This window comes from Notamacropus eugenii, chromosome 7 (assembly GCF_028372415.1).
Source record: "Notamacropus eugenii isolate mMacEug1 chromosome 7, mMacEug1.pri_v2, whole genome shotgun sequence".
Classification (NCBI taxonomy): domain Eukaryota; kingdom Metazoa; phylum Chordata; class Mammalia; order Diprotodontia; family Macropodidae; genus Notamacropus; species Notamacropus eugenii.
Window position 1 is genome coordinate 142,785,517 of NC_092878.1, and position 24,516 is coordinate 142,810,032.

General features: G+C 37.2%; 1 protein-coding gene across 10 annotated transcripts in view; it reads right to left on the reverse strand.

Moving 5' to 3' along the window:
* Positions 1-24,516, reverse strand: part of PTPN13 (protein tyrosine phosphatase non-receptor type 13) — a 212,510-nt gene that overhangs the window by 118,247 nt on the left and 69,747 nt on the right. For 9 of the 10 annotated variants that reach the window (XM_072622572.1, XM_072622570.1, XM_072622569.1 and 6 more), the window contains exon 7: positions 19,142-19,720. The exons of the other annotated variant lie outside the window; for it this stretch is intronic. In XM_072622572.1, the coding sequence (XP_072478673.1) occupies positions 19,142-19,720 (579 nt within the window). The remainder of the gene's footprint in view (positions 1-19,141; positions 19,721-24,516) is intronic. 10 annotated transcript variants of the gene reach the window in all.

Below are 24,516 nucleotides of genomic sequence, written 5' to 3' on the forward strand. Positions count from 1 at the left end.
ATAATATAGGTAAAACAGCAAACACTGCGATAATGATAATCACTTCATCCTGCTATAAAGCTTAATAGTTTATAAGGATCTCAAACACTGTCTCATTTGATCCTAACCACCACCTTTGTGACTCAGAGGAAGCAGACAGTAACATGTCTACTTTAATATTAGGAAAACTGACACTTGGAGAGAATAGTTAATTTGACCAATATCACACCACTAGTAAGTGAGTGAGTAGCGAGGAAACTCAGAGGATGTGAATTAATGACTCAGATCATCTGACTTCTTATCTGCCATGTTTCCCACTTTATCATGTCACTCCTTTCGCCCTTCAAAATTTATAACATTGTTCTCAGAAACTAAATAAAAATGACAAATACTAACAATTCTCTCTGCTAAGCAATAAGGCTACTAAGAAAAGGAAGAACACAATCTCTCTTTGAAAACAACATGTAAGATTGATCACATAGGTTTTTGTGAAATGGCAGTTTATTGTTTTATACTGAATCCTCTCATGTTTCAGCTGTTGCTGAAAGTGTCCTTTTTTTCTTTGTATATTGAAGTTTAAAATGAATAAAAAATAAAATGCAATCTTTGTCCTCAAGAAGCTTACATTCCAACAGGCAGACAACGCATAAAAAGTAAGGCCCACAACATATAAAAAGCAATGCACACAAAAGGTGTAGATATATACCTTGTGAATACAAAAGAGAATCTCACAGGGAATTCACCCAAACTGCCTCCAGGAGCAGCCCACCAATCAGAGGCTGCACTGTCCTTAACTTGAGAAGAGAACAAGGGTGAGGCAGTGAGGCTATGGGGGCCCCAGTGACAGAAAAAAGGCTTCCTGGGATTGGAACAGAGTCTTATGAGACAGGAACTGCTTGACATCTGAGAGGAGGATGGACAGGAGCAGGGAGAGCCTTGAGGTGGGGGGGCCAAAGAGGCCTCTAATAAGACAGGCATGAGGCAAAGAGGGCCGTATAAGGCTAGGGGTAGCTGTAGGGCTGGACAGGGGAGGGCTTAGGACAGATGTGAAAGCAGGAACAAGAAGACAACAGACTGGCAGTGAGAAGATGAGAATGACATGGGGCTTGTGAGCCTGGGTAAAGAGGGTTAACATTCAACAGTAACAGGGAAACTGGGAAAGAAGGAGTGTTTGGGGGAAAAGATGAGTTCTGTTCTGCACATTTTGAACTTGAGATGGCTGTGGGACATATAATACATTCAGTAAGAGACTAGAGGTCAGGAGAGACATTAGGGTTGGAGACACAGAGGTAGCTAGGAGGCTCAGAGGATAAAGCCCTAGACTAGAATTCTAGAAGACCTGAGTTCAAATCTGACCTCTGAGGCTTACTGGCAGTATAAACCAGGCAAACCATTTAACCTGTGTCTGTCTGAGTTTCCCCATCTATAAAGTGGGGACAACAGTAGCACCTCCATCCAACATTTATTTTGATGATCAACTGAGACAATATTTGAAAAGGACTTTGCAAAAACCTTGAAGTACTAGATCCATACTAGCTCTTGTCATTGTTAGACTGGAACTCTTCTGCATAAGGAAGAGGTGATAACTGCATCCATGGAGAATAATGAGACGACCACATGAGAAACAGAGAGAGACCGTACCATTGGTAGATGGCTTGGTGTGTGTAGGTGATTCCTGGAGCAGTAGAGGAAAGCCCTGGGCTAAAGACATGGGCCAAAGGGCAAATAACTGGATCCTGGGCTATCTTCTTGTTAGTCAAGATAAACATAATAATATACTGTTGGTGTAGCTATAAACTGGTACAACTGGTATTGAAAGCAATGTGGAATTATGTAAGAAAAGTTACTAAAATGTTTTCATCTTTTACACCCACAATTTCATATTTACAGAGTTCAGAAATTACTGAACACATTGTGGAAATGTAATCACTCTGCAGTGCAAAATGGCAAACATGAGAAATTCAGAGAAACATGGAAAACTCTGTATAAATGAATGCAGAATGAAATAGACAGTGAGAAAAACAATATGCAGACTATATAACAATGTAAATAAAATGATCATGAAAGGGACCATGACTACTAAATACCTGAAAATGCAATAATGGCCCCGGAGAAAAGGTGATGCAGCACACTATCATCTGGGTAGCATGGAAATGGAATGCTATGAACCAGCTTGCTACACACATCCTCAAGGCTGTCACTGTGTTACTTATTTCTGCTTTTTCTTTGTTATGATGCTGGATACAATTCAATTCTAAGGATGGGTACTTTCAGATATAAAATGGAAGGCACCAGTGAAACCTGTCTCTTCCTTCCTCCTTATAATTACCCCAATTCTCGGGCATAATAGCTATCTTCAGAATAAAGCTCTCAAAGAGTTAAAGAATCATATAATCTCTGAGTATTCCAAGATTCTTCATGGTCAATTCATGCGTGGGAAATTCTAATCTACCTATCTCCACTATGATCTTCCCTAGTATTTGAAATTTTTTTCAAAAAAGCCTATATATGCCATAAACTGGTCAAAGTGAATTTCTGATCCTGGCTATAGAAGCAAATAGAATACCTAGGAAACTAATGAAAACATAATACTCAAATAATAGCAACATGCTTTTTAGAACTGTTAGAGAACAAATGTCAATAACAGTCCCTCTCGTGTGCTCCTGCCTTTCTTCCTTTCTTCTGTCTTCCTATCATTGCCTTGCTTTCTCCCATAACTAAAATGGACTCTCCGTTTCTCCATTATCTTCCCACCCCCACCCTGCACTGATCCCTGCCTACCTGTAAAAGTAAATTTTAAAACCAATTAAGGTGACATCTCTTCCATGAAGCCCTTCTGGAGTTCCACCCAAGGGATTCCTCTTCCAATATCTCCTAATTCTTCTTTTCCCCCTTAACTTAACCATAATATCTATTGTATTATAATTGTTTTTTGCCTATTAAAATGTAAACTTGAAAATGAGAGAGGCTATATCAAATCCAACTTTTTATCTGCAATACCTAACATAGTGAGTTAAACATGGGTGACACTTAATAAATCATTGTTGACTTGAATTTAAAAGGTTATCCAAATCAAAGTTCTACCTCTAGCAAAGCAAAAGGCTAGAGAAGACAGAGAGAATGGAGTTCATTCATCACCTTTTTCTACCATTTTCAGTCCTTAATCACCTTGACAATCAAGAAATTCTTCCTATTATCTTGCTGAAATTTAAAGGCATTTCTCTTATTTCACCTCTGTGGAAGTGGAATATGACAAATTTGTTTGCTTATGAAATGCCGCCCCTCCACCCCCCACCAGACACCTTAATAGAGACAACATGCTTTTAAATTTCCTAACAGAACCCATTTGGCATTCTCTTCATAATTTCTATTATCTGGATCATGTCATTTCTTTCTTTTTTTTAGCATGGATAACAAAACAATCATTAGGCACAATATTCTTAAAAGGGTTTAACCAAAACAGAATGAGTAATGTGAGAATTACTTACTTTATGGTCTCTATACAACACACTTCTATTAATATTTACAAATAATCTGTGTTGAAAAGTAGCATTGGCACCTTTTTGTAAAATTTGACCATTCAACTTATGAGTATGATTCCTAGGCCATGTTCTTACCTCTTTTTTTGAATCAAATAAATTTCAGCTACCTGTGCCTATGTGGTTGTGTTGTATTCAATTATTATAGAAAATATGAAAAAATAAGAAAACATGGAAATTATGTTGGAAAAAGACAAAAATGGCTAATAGGGAGTTGATGGCCAGTATAAGAGAACATTCAGTCGTCATAAATCAGTCAAGTCACTTAGCCCAAATGAACTGCATCATTTGGCATGGGAAAAATTGGCAGACATAAATATTGAGTTTCTCTTTGTAATATCTGAAAGACTATGAATGGGAAATGTTCTAAAGGACGGGAGAAGGAAAAGTATTGATGGGATTTCCAAGCAATGTAAGAGAATATGTAAACTATCTTAGTGAGCTTGACTTTGATTGTTGAGAAAATTCTAAAATGGATGATTAAAGGGATGGTTGATGAAGACCTAGAGAAGGAGGCAGCATCTACAGAGGCACTGTGGTTTCATGAAAAACAGGCCATGACACATTAAGATTATGAATTTTTTTGATAGGATTGCTGAATTAATTGGTAGATAAGTGGAATTCCATAAAATTTATTTCGATTTGATAAATCTTTGATAAAGTATCTCATACTATTCTTATGGAGAAGATGAAAAGACATAGACTGTGGCCTAGAGGCCACATGTGGCCCTCTTGGTCCTCAAGTGTGACTCTGACTGAATCCAAACTTCACAGAACAAATCCTTTTTTTGTTTTGTGAAGTTTGGATTCAAAGGGCTACACTTGAGGAACTAGAGGTGCACATGTGGCCTCAAGGCAGTAGGTTCCCCACTGTAGACTAGATAATAGTACAAATCACATGAATTAGGAAATGGTAGAATGGTAAGGATCAAAGGGAAATCATTAATGATTTGATGTCAACTACACAAGATGTATTTAGTGCAGTCAATAGAGCACCTAGCCTGGAGTCAGAAAGACCTAAGTTCAAATCTGACCTCAGACACTTACTAGCTGTATGACCTTAGGCAAGTCACTTAACCCCAATTGCCTTGCCTTTTCCTCCAAAAACAAAAACAATACAAAACAAACAAACAAACAAAAGGCATTTCTAGTGGATTACTCCAGTTATCTATTCTTGGTTCTGTATGGTTGGACATTTTAAGAATGACTTGAAAAGAAAAAGGATTAGATGCCACCTACTAAAATTTGCCAATGACACAGAGCAGAGAGAGGTATGTAACATTCCAGATAACAGTCAGGAGCCAAAAAGATCTTGCTTGACTATATCACTGGGTTGAATTGGAAAAAATAAAATTCAGTAGAGAGAAATGTAAATTTTGGAACTTGACTTCAAAAAAATCAACTGCAAAAATACAGGATGAAAGAAGCAAGGTTAGAAAGAATTTTATCTGAAAATGTTGTGTGGACTGGAGTTGACTGCAAGGTCAATGAGCTTGCAATATGATAATGTTAGTCAAAGAAGCTAACGCAATCTTGGATTGCATTAGGAGAGGCTTAGTTTCCAGGAACAGGGAAGTGACTGTCATTTTGTATTCTGCCCTTATCAGACCTCAGCTGGAGTATTGTGTTCATTTTGGGGCCACACAGTTTAAAGAGAACCTGGAAGTTGTAAAGAGCCAAATTCTGGCTTCAGAGCAGGAAAGATGATCTAACAATAGGAGCTGTCCAAAAGTGCAATGGTCTGCCTCTCTTTGGAAGTCTTCAAAGACAGATTGTCGAGCAGGTCATAGAGCAGATACATTTTTGAATATGGACTGCACTGGATGTCAGTAGGAGCTTTCCAAATGAGAAAATCTGTATGCACCATTTCTCTAAAAAAAAAAATCAATCAAATATGTAGAAGCAGTCTGCCATAATGGTTAGATCCTGGTTAGAATGGTTAGAGTTTCAAAGACCTATTTTCTAGCCTCACTTTTGCTACTTAGTGTCTGACCTGAGGTGAGTCTGTTAATCTCCATGTTCTTTTTTAACTTATTGACTAAATCAGAGATGGATTGTAATTCCACGTTGTGGAAAGGAGTTTCCACATCAGCAGCCTCCCCACACTGGTGAAATAATTGACTCTTTCCATATTCACGTTAACCAAAAACAATCTGAATTCTATAAATGATTATATAGTAGACAAATGATAACTATATCTAGATTTATTGGCTAAGATCTTAACAATACATTAGCAATGTTATCCAAAAATACCACACCTAAAGTAAATGTGCATCTTACTTAAAGTACTTAATATGCATACATTTGACCTCATTTAGATAACTCAAATCACTGCTTTAGACTTTAAGAAAAATGCCTGTGAAAGATCAAACTGGAAACAAAAAAGGAAAATCTTTTGTCAAAAAATTTTTGTGAAATGACTGAAATATCATCCCACATTACAGTAATCATCACTTTTTGAAATTGAGAAAGAAATGTGGATTGAAGTTAATATCAATTTTTAATAAAAATGATGAAGAAAAGGCTTATAAAAATCCATTTCATCCATAGGATTTCTCTTTTAGATATTGTACATGATAAATTTTACCCTTTGTTCATACAGTCTGATACGTTCTTAGTGTAACAACAAAAATATGTAAGTTTCAAGGTGAATGTACTAAAAAAAATGAAAAACAAAGGCATGTGTGTGAATGGTAAGGAGTGGCTGATTACAAAATGCAGTTAAGAAAGACCAAACTGAGACAATAAGAGGAGCTTAACAGTCTGATTTACACATAAAATAGACTGCCTCAAAGTCAATTCTTTCAATGAATACATTTTGAACTCTCTTTGGAGCTCAGTTTTACCAGGTCTTTGTCCTCTTCCTATTTATTGTGTAACTGTCTAGAGAGTCGAGGCAATGAATATCCCCAGAGTCACTCCCTATGTACATCACTCCCCATGCTTCAAGTATATACTCTCAGATCTCTCAACCATATAAAGAGCCATGGCTAGGGGGATGTACTGTAATTATACCACAAGAAACAGAGAAGGGAGAACGTTGAAGAAAGCCACTCTGAAAATAGGCAATTTTTTTAGTCTGATTTAGGAGTGAGGAGGAAAGACATTCTCCCTCCTTTAGGGCAGCATGGAGTGTTTTACCTCTCAGATTATACGGATAAGGGAAGAACTTATGATCAAATGAGAAAGAGAGCATGGTGGGATATAAAATTGATTATATTAAATTAAATTAAAAAGTTTTTACATGCAAAAACAGTCAATGAAACCATGATTAAAAGAAAAGCAGAAAGTTGGGGAATTTTTTTTTACAGCAAATGTCTCTGATAAAGGCCTCATTCACAAAATATATAGAGAACTGGGTCAAATTTTTAAGAATACAAGTCATTCCCCACCTGATAAATGGTTGAGGGATGTGAACAGGCAATTTTCAGAAGAAGAAATTAAAGCTATCTATAGTCATATGAAAAATGATCTAAATCACTATTGAGTAAAGAAATGCAAATTAAAACAACTCTGAGGGACCACCTCCTACTCATCAGATTGGCTAATATGACAGAAAAAAAGATGAATGTTGAAGAGGATGTGGGGAAATTGGGATACTAATCTATTGTTGATAGAGTTGTAAACTGATCCAACCACTCTAGAGAGCAATTTGGAACCATGTCCAAAGGACTATAAAACTACATACCCTTTGACCCAGCAATACCACTACTAAATCTGTATCCCAAAGAGATTTTAAAAAACAACCTTATTTTTACAAAGATATTTATAGCAGCTCTTTTTGTGGTAGCAAAGAATTGGAAATTAAAAGGATGGAAGAAATAGTAGTATATGATTGTAATGGAATACTACTGAGCTATAAGAAATGAGAAGGATGCTTTCAAAAAATTTGGAAAGACTTACAGGAACTGATGCAAGATAAAGTGAACAGAACCAGGATAATGCTGTACATGGTAACAGCAATATTGTATGATGGTCAGCCGTGAATGACCTTAGCTATTCTCAGCAATACAACGATTCAAGAAAATTCCAAAGGTCTCATGATGAAAAATTTTATCCACTTCTAGAGAAAGAACTGATGGAGTATGAATGTAGACCATAGCATGCTATTTTTTCACTTTATTTTTTTTAATGGTGGGTTTTTTTGGGGGGCCTGTATTTTCCTTCCCAAAATGACTAATATGGAAATGTATTTTGCAAGATTGCACATGTATACCTATACCAAATTGCTTGCTGCCTCAGGAAAGGGGGACAAGAGAATTTGGAACCCAAAATTGAAAAAAAAAATGTTTACACTGTTTTTACATGTAATTTCAAAAACTAAAATATTTTTTTTTTAAAAAGTTTAGTATCTAACCTGCTACCCCAACACCTGCCCTTCTACTAAGGGACCTCCACAGAATGATGCTCCCTTAAAATCACTAGTAACCCTATTCCTCAATGTTCTTAACTCCTGTGACTTACTACTTTGTTCTACCTAGCCCAGTCACAGGGATGATAATTATCAAAATTTGGGAGATGACTTTATTCAGCTATAAGCTATCCTGTCCTGGGCCATCACCAGTCATCATGACTCATCTTGTCACTAGACTCTGATGACTCTCGAGCCGATGACTTTGGGTGGTTCTGCCTCACTTAAATCCAATCCATACACAAGTCAAGACATCACCCTTGTGTTGTCATTGGTCTTCTTCAAGAATGAAAGACAAATGACAACAACATGTATCCTACCATGCCATATCCTTCTTTATTCTGAGAACTGCAGTACCCACGCTACATAATTCACTCTTAAGCCAATGCTCCAACTTGGGCTTCACTGTTTTAACTAAGAGTGAACTAGTTTGACATTGCATTGTCTTGTCCCCTAGCCCTATGTTACTCAGGCCTTGAAAAAACACAGCAATGAATTGTGCTCATGATCCTCCTCTTCCTCTTCCATTCAGTGGGCTGCGAATCAGAGTTGGAGGAAGCCATGTAACTATGCTGAATGAATGAAATTTGCCTTAGCTTATCTCAATTGAGACTTCATTTTTCTGAGGTCATTCTTTTGCTTTCCTGTAGCTGCTTCTCAGTCTCACTCTCTTTAGTAGCTATTCTAAAATTCTCCAACAGATTGTGAATTCCTTGGGAACAGGAAATGGTTTTTACCTTTCTTAGTATTACCAGGAATTCACAATTTAATAGAGAAGCAGAGATTTCTCAATCTTTCCCGCATCACCTCCTCCCTACCTTCCACTCCCACTCTCTCCACAAAGGGCAATGCTTTTTATAATTTATTGAGAAAATAGAGACTATTTTCTGTGAACACCCTTTTATACCTTGCTCTATATCTCAAAATCTCCTAACATCATCCCTTACAATCTCCACTTTGATTCTGGTTTCCCAGGAAGAGTTAGATCATTTAATGCCATCCTCTGCCTTCTCTCATAATCCATAACCATAACTATTCTCTCAATAATTTTCAATCTCTTTACATCTTACTGGTTTATTCCCTGGTCTCCCCCATGGGGAAAAAAATCCTCTTTTGATATGACCAGGCAGTTTTTAGAGGAAGAAATTAAGGCTATCTGGAGTCACATCAAAAAATACTCTAAATCACTACTGATTAGAGAGATGCAAATCAAAACAACTCTGAGGTACCACATCACACCTATCAGATTGGCTAACATGACAAAACAGGAAACAGAAAAACCTGGAAAGATTTACATGAACTGATGCTGAGTGAAGTGAGCAGAACCAGGAGAACATTGTACATAGAAATAGCCACAGTGTATGATGACTGATTTTGATAGATTTAGCCCTTCTTAGCGATGCAAGGATCTAAAACAATTCCAAAGGACTCATGATGGTAAGTGCCATCCACATCCAGCGAAAGAACTATGCAGTTGGAATGCAAAGCGAAGCAGACTATTTTGTTTTTTTTTTTTCTCTCTCATGCTTCCTCCCATTCATTATAATTCTTCTATCCAACATGACTAATGTGAAAATGTGTTTAATAGGAATGTATTTGTAGAGTCATATCAGATTGCATGTCATCTTGGGGAGGGAGGGGGAGAAAATTTAAAACTTATGGAAATGAATGTTGAAAACTAAAAATAAATAAACAAAAAAATCCCCTTTTGATTCTACAATCCTCAAGCTATTGTCCTATTTCTCTCCTCTTTCAGAATGAGGGTGTCTCAAGTCTCTGTCCTGGGTCTTCTCTTTTCTTCCCATGCTTTCTCTTAGGACCATCATTTGCTCTCAAGGGTTCAATTATCCAGCTCTAGATTCATATGACTAACTACCTATGGGATATTTCTAACTATATATCACCTTGACACCTCAAACTCAATATGTGTGAAACAGAACTCATCATCTCCTCCCTCCTCAAAGCCACCCAATTTCCTCCCTTTCATATTTCTTTTGTGGGCAGCACCACCTTTCCACTCACCCACATATATACTCTCAGTCATCTTTCATTCCTCACTCACCACCATTTATTAAGCAACTACTCTGTGCCAGGCATATGTTGGGAAACCAAAAAAAAAAAAATCAAAGCATTCTTTCCATTAAGGAATAATTCTATCAGAGAAAACAATGTGTGCACGTGCAAACACACACATCTTTAATCGTGTGGGAGAAACATTAACAACTGGGAGGATCATGAAAGACTCTGGAGAAATGGTGTTTGAGAAGGGTTATGAGGAAACTAGGGAATCTAAGCGATGAAGACAAGAATGAAGGACACCCCAGGCAGTAAGGCCAATCTTTTTAAGAAGAGGAACGCTACGAAGGCCAGTTTGCCTGGACTATTGAGTTAAGGGAAATGATGTGTAATCAATTGGAAAGTTAATTACATGAAAGTTATAAAGGGCTTTAAATGCCATATTTGAGCAGACATAAGAGATAGTAAGAAATCACCTACTAGCTATTAGGAATTGAAGTCACCTGGCTCAGAAGAACTACATCCTTGGGTAAGAAAAGAACTGTCAGAAATGATTGTTAAGCTACTGTCAGCAATATCTCTAAGACCATGGAAAACAGGAAATGTGCCCCAAGATTGGAAAAAGGTAAAGACTGTCTCAATTTTCAAATAAGGTAAGACAACAAAGTCTGCAAAATACAGGCCAATGAGGTTGGCTTGGATTCCTGAGAAAATTCTGGAATAAATTTTAATTTTACTGATTGATTGAGAAATGCCTCCTTATCTCTCTTAGACTGGAAGTAGCCCATCACTCATATGGGTCTGATTCTGATCCTGATTAAGGGACTGGTTTACTCTTCCTTACGCAGCCTGGTGGCCCTCTACTCACAAGGGGTCACCATATTGGTGTCCTTGATACCTATTGCAATGAAATGGAGAATCTCCAAACTCATGCAATTCATCAGCCTCAGCTCCCCCAAGTGACAGGTATTAGAGCAGTGATCCACCGCACCAACTGTCTAGAACAGATTTTAAAAGAATAATTATAATTAAACCTCATTTCCTTTTAGATGAAGGGAATTCTGTATTTTTTTAACTTAGATTTTAGCAAAACTTTCATAACAAAACATATTATACTATTATACTACATTTGAACTAGATTATGGTTCAGAACTGATCTGGAGATCCAAATTAGAAAACAGCTGTCGAGAATTCAATGTCAATAACATAGGAGGTCTCTACTGGGGAGGTATGATTAGACAGAAGTTTTTCTGAAAATGATAGGAAAGCCAAGAGTTACTGCAATTTTGGTTAGCCATGAAGACAGTTTCTAGGCATAAGGAAGTGACTGTCTCTCTATCAAACCTCAACTGGAACACAGGTTAAGAAATCTACTGATAAGCTGGACAGTATTTAAAAAATGATAATCAGGTTGGTGAAAGACCTTGAGGTCATGTCATTTTAGGACTGATTAAAGGAAGGAAGGGTGTTTAGCCTGGAGAACAGAGATTCCAGGGGATAGCTGTCTTCAGGAATTTAAAGTGTTGGCATCTGGCAGGTATTTATCTCATTCTGTATGGTCCCAGAGGGCTGAATGAATGGAATTTGCAAAAGCGATGATTTAGGGTTGATACCAGTAAAAAAACAAAAAACAAAACAAAAAAAAACAACTTCCTAAGAATCAGAGTGGAGAGCCTGTCTGGATAGGCAATGGTTTTAACCAAGGGCATTGAGCAATAATGAGATATGTTACATGAGGGAAGTTCCTTTCCAGTATGATGCATTCTAAACCTCAGGTTCTGTGATCTCTGATGTAACAGAGACACTGAAAGCTATTGAGTGGGTGATAATTGTACTTTAGGAAAATCCCTTTGGCAGCTATGTGGAGGATTGGCAGGGAGATAGGAGAGCCCTGAGGCAAAGAGACCAAGTCAAGAGGCTTTTGCAATAATCTCAGGGAGAGGAGATAACAGCCCTGGACTCCGTGGTTAACTTTGTGAGTAGGAGGGATGGGAGAGATTCTGTGGAGATAGAAATGACAAGACTTAGCAATAGAACATGCAGGGTAAGGGAGAATAATGAGTAGAAAAATCATAGACTATGACCAGGCCAGATGTATACCAGGAATGCAGGCTTGGTTCAACATAAGGAAGACTAAATATAATCAGGTTAATTACATAAATAGTAAAAAACTACGTGATTATGCTAACAGATGCTAAAAAGGCTTCTTATAAAACCCAACACACATTTTTATTCTTGCTGGGCCTTAGCTCTGGGAAACAGGGTATCTTTAGATGTTTTGACAATACTATAGCTGTCTTCAAATTTTTGAAGGTTTGTCCCAGAAAATTAAGTTGTCATCCTTGGGGCCAAAAAAACAGAATTCAGAAAGGGCAGGAGGAGGGAGGAAGTAAAAATAGGAAAATTTTGCCACAATAGAAGAAAAAAACTTTCCAACAATTAGAGCTAAGTAAAAGAAAATGTAATGGACTGGCAGCAGAGAACTGGGCACTTAAGAATCATGAATTCCCTATTGATAGAGTCCTTCTGTCAGGAACATTGTTGTTCATGAAGTTCACATTGGGGCATTCATTAAGCTTTTAAGATGTCTTTCAATTCTGAGATTTAGTATGATACTAGAAATGTATTCCCTTCTTAAATGTCATCACCTTCAAACTCTAAGTGATGAAAAGTGAACTAGCCTAAAGTCAGCAGAGAGTGGAATGAGAGAGACAGAATCCCAACGGGCACATCAAACCCTGGACAATCCAGAGCTGACTGGACAGGAAACTATACAGAATTTTAAAGCCTACTCCCCCCCACGCCTAAAGCCCATCCCTCTGCTGAATGCCAACAATTCAGATCCACATGACAGAGAAACTGGTCTTTCAGAGGACTAATCCTTTTAAAGATCACATGAGTTATCTGGAGTAAACACTTCACATGTCCTGACACATCACCTTCATTTTATTTTCAAAATTTAGAGGCAATTCGAAGTACAGGAATGAGTACTGGTTGGAAGTTAGCCAGTAAAGTAAGTCACAGTTTCTCTTGTCTTTGTCAGTAAAATGAGAAGGCTGGAATGAATGATTGTTAGAGTTGTGTTCTGGCTTGAAAGTCCCATAACACTCTTGGCAGCTCCTAAGAACTAAGGATGCCAGTTGTGGAAATTGTCTAGTATATTATTTTATAATTCATGTTGCTTTAACATGGTAGTATTTAAAACATAAACAAAGAAATATGTACCATGTAAACATTCATTCATCTGCTTAATTTTAACATACAGAAAAAGCATCTAAAAAATTTCTGTTCATGAGAATGGAGTGAACTAATTTTATGGAATCTTTCCCTATTTTGAATCCTAGTTAAAATCTTCACTTTAGCAATCAGCGCCTTTATTTGCACAAAGTACACAAATAAAAACAACTTACTATGTATGGAAAAAGAGCAAGATAAAACAAAACTAATACATTACTCAACTATGTACCTAAAAAGTGTGATTCATATCAAATCCCCACTTCAAACACACTACAACGTGTATGTGATTTGAATAAATGTGAAAATTCTCCTATAACAGTGTTAGAATAAAAATTAAGGTTCATAACAAAGCCAACTTTTAAAATTATATTTAATTTGGACATAAAAATACATGTTAGAAAGATGGACCTGATTTTTTTGCTTTTACAGAAGTAGTTTTGGGCAAATTCTTTTCTAGGACCATAAACTTGTCAGTTAAAATACAAAAAAAGGAAAAAAAAGATGATTGGAGCATTTTTTAAATACAAAGAAGAGCAAGAAGACAACGAGGAAGTTAATCTGGCAAGCAAGTCAGTTTTCAGGTTTCATGCTGGATTTATTAAATATTTCTAAAGAAACATAAGCTATATATATAATCGGGATTCACAGTTTCACAAACCTCTTTCTGTTCTGTTCTGCATTTGGAAATGCTCATTTATACTGTGTTTATTAAATTCAAAATTAATAATAAATTTTAAAAAAAGGTGATTTCTTCCCCTCCCCCCTTTTTTAGCATGGATAAGGGGGAAATTTTGGGACATCATGAGGTGGGGAACTCTTTTATGGAAACTCCCCTTGATGTGCAGACTGTCAGCTTGTCTATAATTTAATTTTAAGAATAGCTGGGACATTGAGAGGGTTGGTCAAACTACTAGTATATTTCAGAGGCAAGACTTAAGACCAGGTTGTCCTGATTCCAAGGACAATCCTCTATCAACTATGCCATGCTATTCTACTACCTCTTTTACAACGAGTTGCCTTGTTTTCCCTTATATCACTTGTAATATAAAACACACACGCCTCAAATCTCCAAGTTATGCCATTTGGAATGGATAAAACTCACCAAAGAAGATGACATAGGTTACTTCTCCTATGTGATCTATGGTAGTGGACCCCTTTTTTCCTATTAGGATGGTAGCTTCTAAAGAAGCATGTGAGGAGGGGGCAGAGTCACGATGGCAGAGTAGGACAGACCTGTAGATGCTCCCCACCATAGCCCATAAAATACCTGTAAAAAATGACTCTAAACAAATTCTAGAGCAGCAGAAGACACAAAACAACAGAGTGAAAGAGATTTCCAGCCCAAGAAAGCCTGGAAGGCTGACAGGAAAGGTCTTTCACACTGGGTGTGGAGAGGAGCACAGTTCAGCCTTAGCTGCATGGCTGGTAGGGACAGGATCAGAGCAGGTTTCAGGGTGCCACTGGCTGCAGCAGTTCCCAGATTGCTCAACCCACAAACATCAAAGACAGCTTCAAAAGTCAGTGAGAAAGCCCTTTCACCTGAGTGAGAAGGGAACATTGGCCCCACCAGCAACAGCTACTGCAGTGGCAGCATCCATTTTTGGAGCCCTCAGCTTACAGACCCTGGGGGAATTGAGCAGCTGATCTGGGTCTCAGCCCTGAGTGGTGATCCTGGGATGAAGAGGAGCACTGGCTGGTGGAGCTGGTGGAGGCTCTGGAGAGGGAATCCTACTTGCAGATCCTGGGCAGAAGACAGTTTGTGGTTGCTCCCAGACCACAGCGCAGACCAGGAAAGGAGTAAACTCCTCTCCCTTTATTGTGCCACCTTGGAGGAACTGAGAACTTACAGGTCCCCAAAGTATATCCTCCTCTTCACAAAGAACTCAAAAGTCAAGTAACTGGCTGGGAAAATACCCAAAAAGGAGGGAAAAATAAGACTACAGAAAGCTACTTTCTTGGTGAACAGGTATTTTTTTCTATCCTTTCAGATGAGGAAGAACAATGCAGACCATCATAAGAAGACCTAAAAGTCAAGGCTTCTGTATGCAAAACCTCCAAAATAAATATGCAATGGTATCAGACATGGAAGAGCTCAAAAAGGATTTTGAAAATCAAGTAAGAGAGGTGGAGGAAAATTGGGAAGAGAAATGAGAGCAATTGAAGAAAATCACGTAAAGTGAGTCAATAGCTTGCTAAAGGAGACCCAAAAAAATGCTCACTGAAGAAAATAATTCCTTGAAAATTAGAATGGAGCAAATGGAAGCTAATGACTTTATGAGAAACCAAGATATTACAAAACAAAACCAAAAGAATGAAAAAATAGAAGACAATGTGAAATATCTCATTGGAAAAACAACTAACCTGGAAAATAGATCCAGGAGAGACAAATTAAAAATTATGGAACTACCTGAAAGCCATGATCAATAAAAGAGCCTAGAAATCATCTTTCATGAAATTATCAAGGAAAACTGCCCTGATATTCTAGAACCAGAGGGTAAAATACATATTGAAAGAATCCATTGATCACCTCCTGAAAGAGATCCAAAAAGAGAAACTCCTAGGAATATTGTGGCCAAATTCCAGAGTTTCCAGGTCAAGGAGAAAATACTGCAAGCAGCTAGAAAGAAACAATTTGAGTATTGTGAAAATACAATCAAGATAACACAAGATCTAGCAGCTTCTACGTTAAGAGACTGAAGGGCTTGGAATATGATATTCCAGAAGTCAAAGGAGCTAGGACTAAAACCAAGAACTGTCAACCCAACAAAACTGAGTATAATACTTCAGGGGAAAAATGGTTATTCAATAAAATAGAGGACTTTCAAGCATTCTTGATGAAAAGACCAGAGCTGAATAGAAAATTGGACTTTCAAACACAAGAATCAAGAGAAGCATGAAAAGGTAAATAGGAAAGAGTAGTCACAAGGGACTACTAAAGCTGAACTGCTTACATTCCTATGTGGAAAGATAATATTTGTAACTCTTGAAACTTTTCTCAGTATTTGGGTAGTTGGAGGGATTATACACACATATATAGACAGAGAGCACAGTGTAAGTTGAATAGCAAGGGATGATATCTAAAAAAATAGAATTAAGGTGTGAGAGAAGAATATATTGGGAGGAGAAAGGGATAAAAGGAATGGGGTAAATTATCTCTCATAAAAGAAGCAAGAGGAAGCTTTTTCAATGGAGGGGAAAAAGGGGAGGTGAGAAAGGAAAAAGTGAAACTCTCATTACATTTGGCTTAAGGAGGGAATAACATGCTCACTCAATTTGGTATGAAAATCTATCTTGCACTACAGGAGAGTGGGGGAGATATAAGGGTGGGGGTGGGGGGATGATATAAAGGAGGGCAAATGGGAGGAGGGAGTAATTTGAAGTAAACACTTTTGGGGATGGACAAGGTCAAAAGAAGTTCACAGAAGTCAAGAAAGGAGAGAGCTATAAAATTATGGTTTCAAACATTTATATAAATATGCACAGAGAAAAGGCAACAAGCCAAGTGAACCAGAGGTTCAAGGAGACAAATCTGAAACTTGCTGAAACTTGCAGGGAAGGCCCATGACTGTAATATGGCTTTGGATCAGTACACCTTTTATTTAAAAAAAAAAATGGATGGGTAAAAGAGTGTTGGGGCACCAACCTATTTCCTAATCCTAGCATATTAAGAACGTAAGAGGAAATCAATTAATCATTGTGTGGAAAGCATTTGGGTGAAGACCAATACAGAGATAAACCCAAGTGATTTTTATCATTGGACTGTACCACAGACCATCTGGACAGAAAAAGGAAATACAGGTGTCCCTTGAAACTCTTTATTAGCTCTTTATTAGCACATAATTTTATCACATCTTTTCTTTTTTTCAGAAAATTAACATTGCAGTTATTAACAACTAGAGTGTGTGTGTGTGTGTGTGTGTGTGTGTGTGTGTGTGTGTGTGTGTGTATACACACACATATTTTAGGGACATCCATAGTTTTGGGAAGACAATCTATAAATCAAGAGTCTGAAAACAGATTACAAGCCTAGAAAAGAGGAATGATACATTAATGATGGGGGACTTGATTTATCCAGATATCTGGTGGATAATTCTATATTCTCTCCCACTTTTTGGCTAACTTTCTAGAGAATGCCATCTACAAGTAGTGTCTCCATTTCTCTGACTCTCCTAAATCTTCTGTAACCTAGCTTCCAACTTCATCATTCAACGAATACTTACCTTTCCAAAATTACCAATGATCTTTTTAGTCAAATCTAATGATCTCTTCTCAGTCCCAAATTCTTTCACCTCTGTGTAACATCTGACACTGCTGAAATACTGCATTCCTTTGTTTACCTGTCATGTACTTCTTTGTTAAAATGGAAGATTCTGTGTGGTTATGGGCAATTTCTGAAGAGTGACAGAGAAAGGAAATCAAGAAAACTTTTAATTATGAAAGGGGAAAATATAAATTGGTTTATGGTTTCAAAACATAAAAAATTGTATGATGCTATCTGTGGATGTAGATAGCCAAAAATGAGTAAGTATTCATTCAAACCCCTCTGGTTATAATTTGTCATGTTACTTAAATATCTGAGCGGGGAGAGGGGTAGAAGTCACCAAACCAACCAACCAAATCTCCAATCATGCAAAACTTTGTTTTTACTAAAAATGCAATAAAACTGCAGAAAATCAGGTATGGTAAATAGTGATTTGCTACTTACTCCTAAAAGCTTAGGAAAGGTGGATCATCATTCAATAGAAAATCAGTGCAAATTACACAAAAAAAACCCACCCTGGACTTGAAAAATCTGATCCTTGCTTAGCCACCAGCCAAGCCTAACTGCCTTGTCATCTCTTGAATACAGAACTACATAGATGAAGGTCCTTTCTATTCTTCTTTCCCTGTCCGAATGATGTGTGGAAATAGACTAATAAGAAAAGGAAAGGCATCAAACTCAAATCCTTTGAAAGGTAAAGGAGCACTCGAAATGTATTCCCTATCACCATTCTCCAATCCACTGAATAAGAATGACACAAATCACTCACCTACAGTATTTTGAAACTGACAAAGCACTTTCCTCTTAACTTTGTGAGTCAGGTAGAACAACATTTATTATTCCCATTTTACAAATGAGGAAATTCAGTGAAAGTAGGTGACTAGCCCATGGACACCCAGGGAAATGTCAAAATTCTGATGTTCAATCCCAGGTTCCTTCTAACATGAGTCCAGTGCTCTCTGTGCTACTCAATATTGCCTCCCCCAGAAAGAGATGAGCCACTCATGGCTGAGTGATTGGACTCAATTCAGCCTCTGTGGTCCAAAGCATCCTGCCACCAGAGTGAATCTACATACATCTCATATATCCAAAGGACCTTCTCCTGAAATGAGAATCTCTGTTGCACACACAAGTTTTTCGGAAAGCACCACACTAAGAGTAGGGCAACAATTCTAACTCTAGTAAGTCAATACTTCCTGAAGTCTCACAGTATGCAGAGAACTACATGAGGTGATCAGAAGGGGACAAAAAGGAAATGAAAAGACAAGGTCTCTGACCTCTACAATTTCACAATAAAAACAGAGATGAACAAATATTAAAAAGGAGAAAACACAACAAGAAATCTTTGTACAAATGCAAATGAACATAATGTAAATTCTAGAGTAAATACTGAAGGAAGGCTGACTAGACCTGGAGGCTCTTACAGAAAGGTTGCCGAGGAATAATGAGGTTGGGCTCAACAGGGAATATGAATTGGCTGAGAAGGAAAAAGGATCTTGAGGAGCAAACGACATTTGGAAAGGCTTCAAAGTGACCACAAACTTCCAAGATAAATGCTGTATTTGTCAAGTAGTTTAGAGTTTCTTCATTATGACAGTCAAGGATTATTACTCCATTTTTACTCTCCCTCCAACACACACACACACACACACACACACACACACACACACACACACACACACGCACACAACTACTAACCTTCCATATTCATGGCCTCCCTCAGAGCTTGGAGTTTCTTCTGTCTTCCTCGTATCCTGTCCAAGGCACTCGATATCGCTGGTGAGGTGGGTAATTCTGGCATATGGCGAACTGGCACCAGTCTCTGAGGACCAAACACATCCAAGGCTAGACTTCCATCTGAGTACCTTGCCTCCTTCTTTCTTGGAGCAGTAGAAACTTGTGCTTTTATCGCCTCAGGGAAACAGTGACGAAGTCTTGCAGTCTCTCCAGAGAGCAGGTCTTCATTGGCTGGGTTGTCAGAAGAGCAGACCAAGTCAAGGGATGAAGCCCAAACCTTCTGCTTATGGAGTACATTGGGGCCAATGTGACCTTTTCTTTCTGTGCCATTAGTTTTATAGTGATAAAGGGAACAGGGATCTTCTGAATCTTCATATCCAGGGTTGTAATCTGAGGAAAGATCCTTGAAATAATCTTCCTCATCTGGTGTGTCTCTGATGGAGAGAAATCCCATAGACTTACTCAGTCCTTTGTTGAGGAAACTCTGCTGAGGGAATGCAGTCTTGGGTACAGCTAGTACATCAGAAATGGAGCTTCTTCCTGCAATAATAAGAATTTATTGTGTATGCACACATTTTTTGACTCCACATTGACATTAAAATTGCAATTAAATAGGTATTTTTCTTAATATTCTCAAGAGGTGGAATCCAAATAAATTCAAATGCCAAAGGGCATTTGAAAATGAAAATATATGCATGACCTCATTTATTTTGATGTCAGAAATATTTCTACTATCTAATGTATTATAATGTCTATTTCCCAGAAATTGAACATTAGATTGTGTAGGTCTTACTTCCTGCTACCTTCTACGTACAAATCAAGTGTTTATTACCTCATAAGCAGCCCTTGTTTAGTCTAGGACGTCAAATAAATATTGTTTCAAAAATCCCTGCTTTTTATAAACTCACAAAATTTTGACTCATTGATGCACAAAATTCTACTTTCTATGATTTAGTGATATTTACTTTGTGATGAGTAAAATTCAGGTTGTGGTGAATAGTCAAAGGCTCTATAAACTGTAATATACTGGGAGTGCAACTTTCAAACCTTGTCTAAAGTACACAAACATGTGGTCCGGCTCTTATTATTGAAAATGACATTATTTTCTCCATAGAAATAGTGTTCTAAAGAGTAGTTTAGTTTCCAGGCTAGCGCACAAAAGCCTATAAAGTAGCTCAAAGTAGCATATATGCAAGGAAATATACTAAAACTGTTTTCAGAGTACTAAAAATTAAGCCAAGTGGAAAAAAAGAATGAGATTAATTAATATGTTAAAAATATATGTAAAATGCTCTTATTTAAAGGAAAATGCATTTAATTAGAGGAGGAAGAAGAGGTAGATAGAAACATCTGTGGATATCTGTGGTGTTCCTGGGCACAGAAGACTCTTTGTTGGGTCAAATTTCACTTCTAAATTTATTACACTTTTTAGAAAATGCAGACATATTGTTAGCACTATTGTGAACCATGATTAGGACAGAGAAGTATCACGAATGTAACAGAAGGAAAAATGAGTAAGAGAGATAAATTTTGCTGGGGTAACTAAACAAAAAGGAAAGGAAAGAAAAAAGAGAAAAGGTTAAAAGGGAGGGTGACATCTAGTGCAAACCAGAGCTAAGCAGAAATTACCCAAATAACAAATCCCCCACAGGTGGTAACTTGGCTTCTAACAGAACACTAAATTAAAGGGTTAAAATTGGAAGGGAACTCAGATGCTCTCCCCTCCAAACTGTACCTGAGTCAAACTCCTCTCCATGACATACCTAAAAAATGTTGTCATTCAGTCTTTTGGGGGGACTCCTAGTGAATGAAAATTCACTATATTCTAGTGTGGCCCATTTCACATTTGGTTAGGTCTAATTTAAAAGAAATCTTTCCTGAGAGTAAGCCTCAATTTCCTATCTGGAAGTTTCTACCATTGGTAGGAACTACTTGATTTTGTCCTATTTCTGCCCTATATATGTAAAAAAAAGATATGGGATTGAGACAGAATTAGATGAACTATTATTTTTTTTAAAACAAAGAAAACTGGGAAAGACTGTAGACATATAATCAATAATTTTAACAAAAGGAAAAGAGTATAGGCATATAATCAATTTGAGGAAAGAGGTAAGAAGGAAGATATATTGGTGGTAGAGAGCTCCCTGCATGCATAAAACTACGAAGCATATGAAACAATCTAATCTTGGAGCGGAAGGCCCAGAGTTCAAGTTCAACCTTTGTTGGCCAAGTGAACCTGGGAAAGTCACCTATTCTCTCTTTCTCTTGTCACCTGCAGAACAGAAGCACAATATTTGCACTCCCTACTTTACAAAATTATAAGGAAGACACTTTGCAAGCCTTAAAAGGCTATATAGCTGTGCGCTATTATTACTATTTAAAATCAAAGGACTTGGATGTGAATTCCAGATTTTAAACACCAATGTGGACCTCAATTTATTCTAAAGAGGAAGACTTTAAGGTGGCTTTTAGCACTAAGTCTCATGATCCCGCTACAGGAGCTCACCTTTTAAGGGACAGAGGTGACAAGACAATTCTGTCAACAGCCCACAAAGGTATGAGACATACTCCAAGGAAAGAAAAGAGTGTGTGACAAAGCAAGGATAGTATCCAAAGACTCTCAAGATCCTGCCATGAAACCCACCAAAATGGAAGCTAAACGTCTGTTATAGTTCTGGTGTCCTTAGAGAACTTAGGTGACTATGGGGGCCATTTCTAATCATCCTGATTCATATCTCAAGATGGCTCCAGAGGAGAAAGTGAGGCTGGTGACTTTGCACAGCCCTCCTCACTTAAATCCAATTCACTTGCAAGTCACACCATCTCCTTTCTGATACCACAGTCTTCTCAGAGAATGGGCAAAAAAACACCAGATGATTGTAGTTTCAAAAGTAATAATTAGTAAGTAACTGGAACATCTGGGGCTTAAAGGAGTGCTTGCCTCAGGTTCTGTGGCCAAATGTAACTATCCAATCTCTGGAGTGTTTGTCACCCTTGAATATAATCCCATGAGTAATCAATCTCCAATGTATGTACCCTGTATCTAGCTTGCATGTACATCATTGTTAGTATGCCGTCTCTCACATTAAGACAATTACTCCTTAGGTTCTTTGCCTTGCTTTGTATGCCCAGTACATAGCACAGTGCTTGGCACATAGCAAATGACTAATAAATGCATGTTAACTTGACTCACCCCAAGCAGCCATGGGATGAGAGAAGTCAGAGAATTGAAAATCTAAGAAGCCATTTGACAGCGCTGTCTGTAAGAAGCCATTACATAAAAACTATTCTAACACCTAAAAGTAATAGAAACCAAGTTCTAAATTGGGGTGGAGTTCACTTGCGGTTCCTCTCTGTCCACTCCCCCAAATGTTAAATCATCCCTAAGTAATTATTGCTGAGATGCCTCAAAATAACATTTGAGTTATGGGAAGTAGGTGAACAAAATGTATCACCATGACATAAAATTTGAGTTTTTAGATTTCATTCAGGCTCACTGACTAGCCCACAGAAATAATTGCAAAGTACTTTTCCAAACCATTTTCAGTCTATTTCTCTTAATCCATTTTTATGTTTCATACAAACTGGACAATGAAAGGTTCTTTAACTTGGCACTATTCTCTTTTTTATTTTTATTTGAACAACAAAAATTGGCTTTTTATCTCTCCTACCTCTTTCCTTGACCTCCACTGAGAAAGAAAAACAAAATCCCTGGTACAAAGATGCATAGTCAAGTAAAAACAAATTCCTCTAAAGGCCATAAAAAAAAACATCTCAATTTGCACTCTCAGTCCATTACCCCTTGTTCAGGATGTGGGCAGCATGTTCCATAATGAGTCCTCTGGAACTGTGCTGATTACTAGTTCTTGCAAAACTATCTTTAAAATATTGTTTTCCCAGTTCTACTCACTCATTTCGTTTTTCTTTTTTTTTTTTTTAGAGTTTTACTGACGTTTTTACATTACAATGATTTACAGACTGCTTGCACTGCACAGTTTGAGAGGTCTCTTGACACAAAGTAAGGCAACGAAGGAAAATTAATAATAGAGTAAGCTAATTTGATAGCACATGCAGCATTTTATATCTGTAACATCCCCCACTATTAAAAAAAATACCAGAATTTATTTTCTCTCTCTCCTACCTCCTACCCCATTGGGGAAAAAAAAAAGAAAAATAATCTTTTGGTAACAAATATGCATAGTCAAGAAAAACAAGTACTCACTGGTTTTATATATGCATATATGTATGTGTGTATACATATAAATATGTGTGTGTCTCATTATGAACCCTTAATTCATTACCTCTCTGTCATGGATAGAATAGTTTATCATTGGACCTCCAGAATCATGAATACTTTATTGACCATAATACTCATAGCCTTCAAAACTGTAATTTATGTAAAATTAGATAGAATATATATAAATTTATACAAAATTTATTCTGGTTTTGTTCAATTTGTTCTTCATCAGTTTATAAAAGTGCATAATTGTTCATTTTTATAATACTAGTGTAACAGTATAAATTATTCTGGTTTTACGTCACTCAGCATTAGTTCACTTAAGTCTTTAAAAAAACACATAAATTTTTATTAATATTTTGCACCATAGTTATCCCAAGTATCCTTCTCCTTCCTACTACCAGAGAATCATCCAATACAGCCAAAGTATTTTTAGAAAAGGAAAAATAATCAGCACAATTGATCAATTCATTGAAAAAGTTTTTAAAAATATACAATGTGCAATACCTATGGACCTCCCAGTTCCATGAAGGGATAGTTAGAGGGTGTCTTCTCGTAATTTCGTTACATTTACTTTTGATTTTTTTGCATGTTCTTTCCATTTACATTGTTGTAAAATTACCGTGTATAATGTTTTTCTTGGCTTACTTTACTCTGCAATCATACAGATCTCCTCATGCATCTCTGCATTCATCACATACGTCATTTCTTACAGCACGGTAATATTCCACCATGTTCATTTACCACAATTTGTTTAACCACTCCCCAGTTGATGGGCATCTACTTTGTTTCTAACTCTTAGCTATCACAAAAAGTGCTGCTACAGTTTATTAAATTAAATTAAATTATTAAAGTTCACTTTATTTAAATAAATCCAAAATGTTTTCTAAAATGGTGATACCATTTCACAGCTCCACTAACAGTGTGTTAGTATGTCAATCATTCCATAAACCCTCAAACACAGACCATTTACAATTGTGGGGATCATTTTTGCTGATTTAAGTGGTATAGGGTGAAATCTGTTTTTGAAATTTCACTTTTTTGCATTCCTTTCAAAACAGATGTTTCTCTGTTTCTTCACTGTTCTCTCTTCATTAAC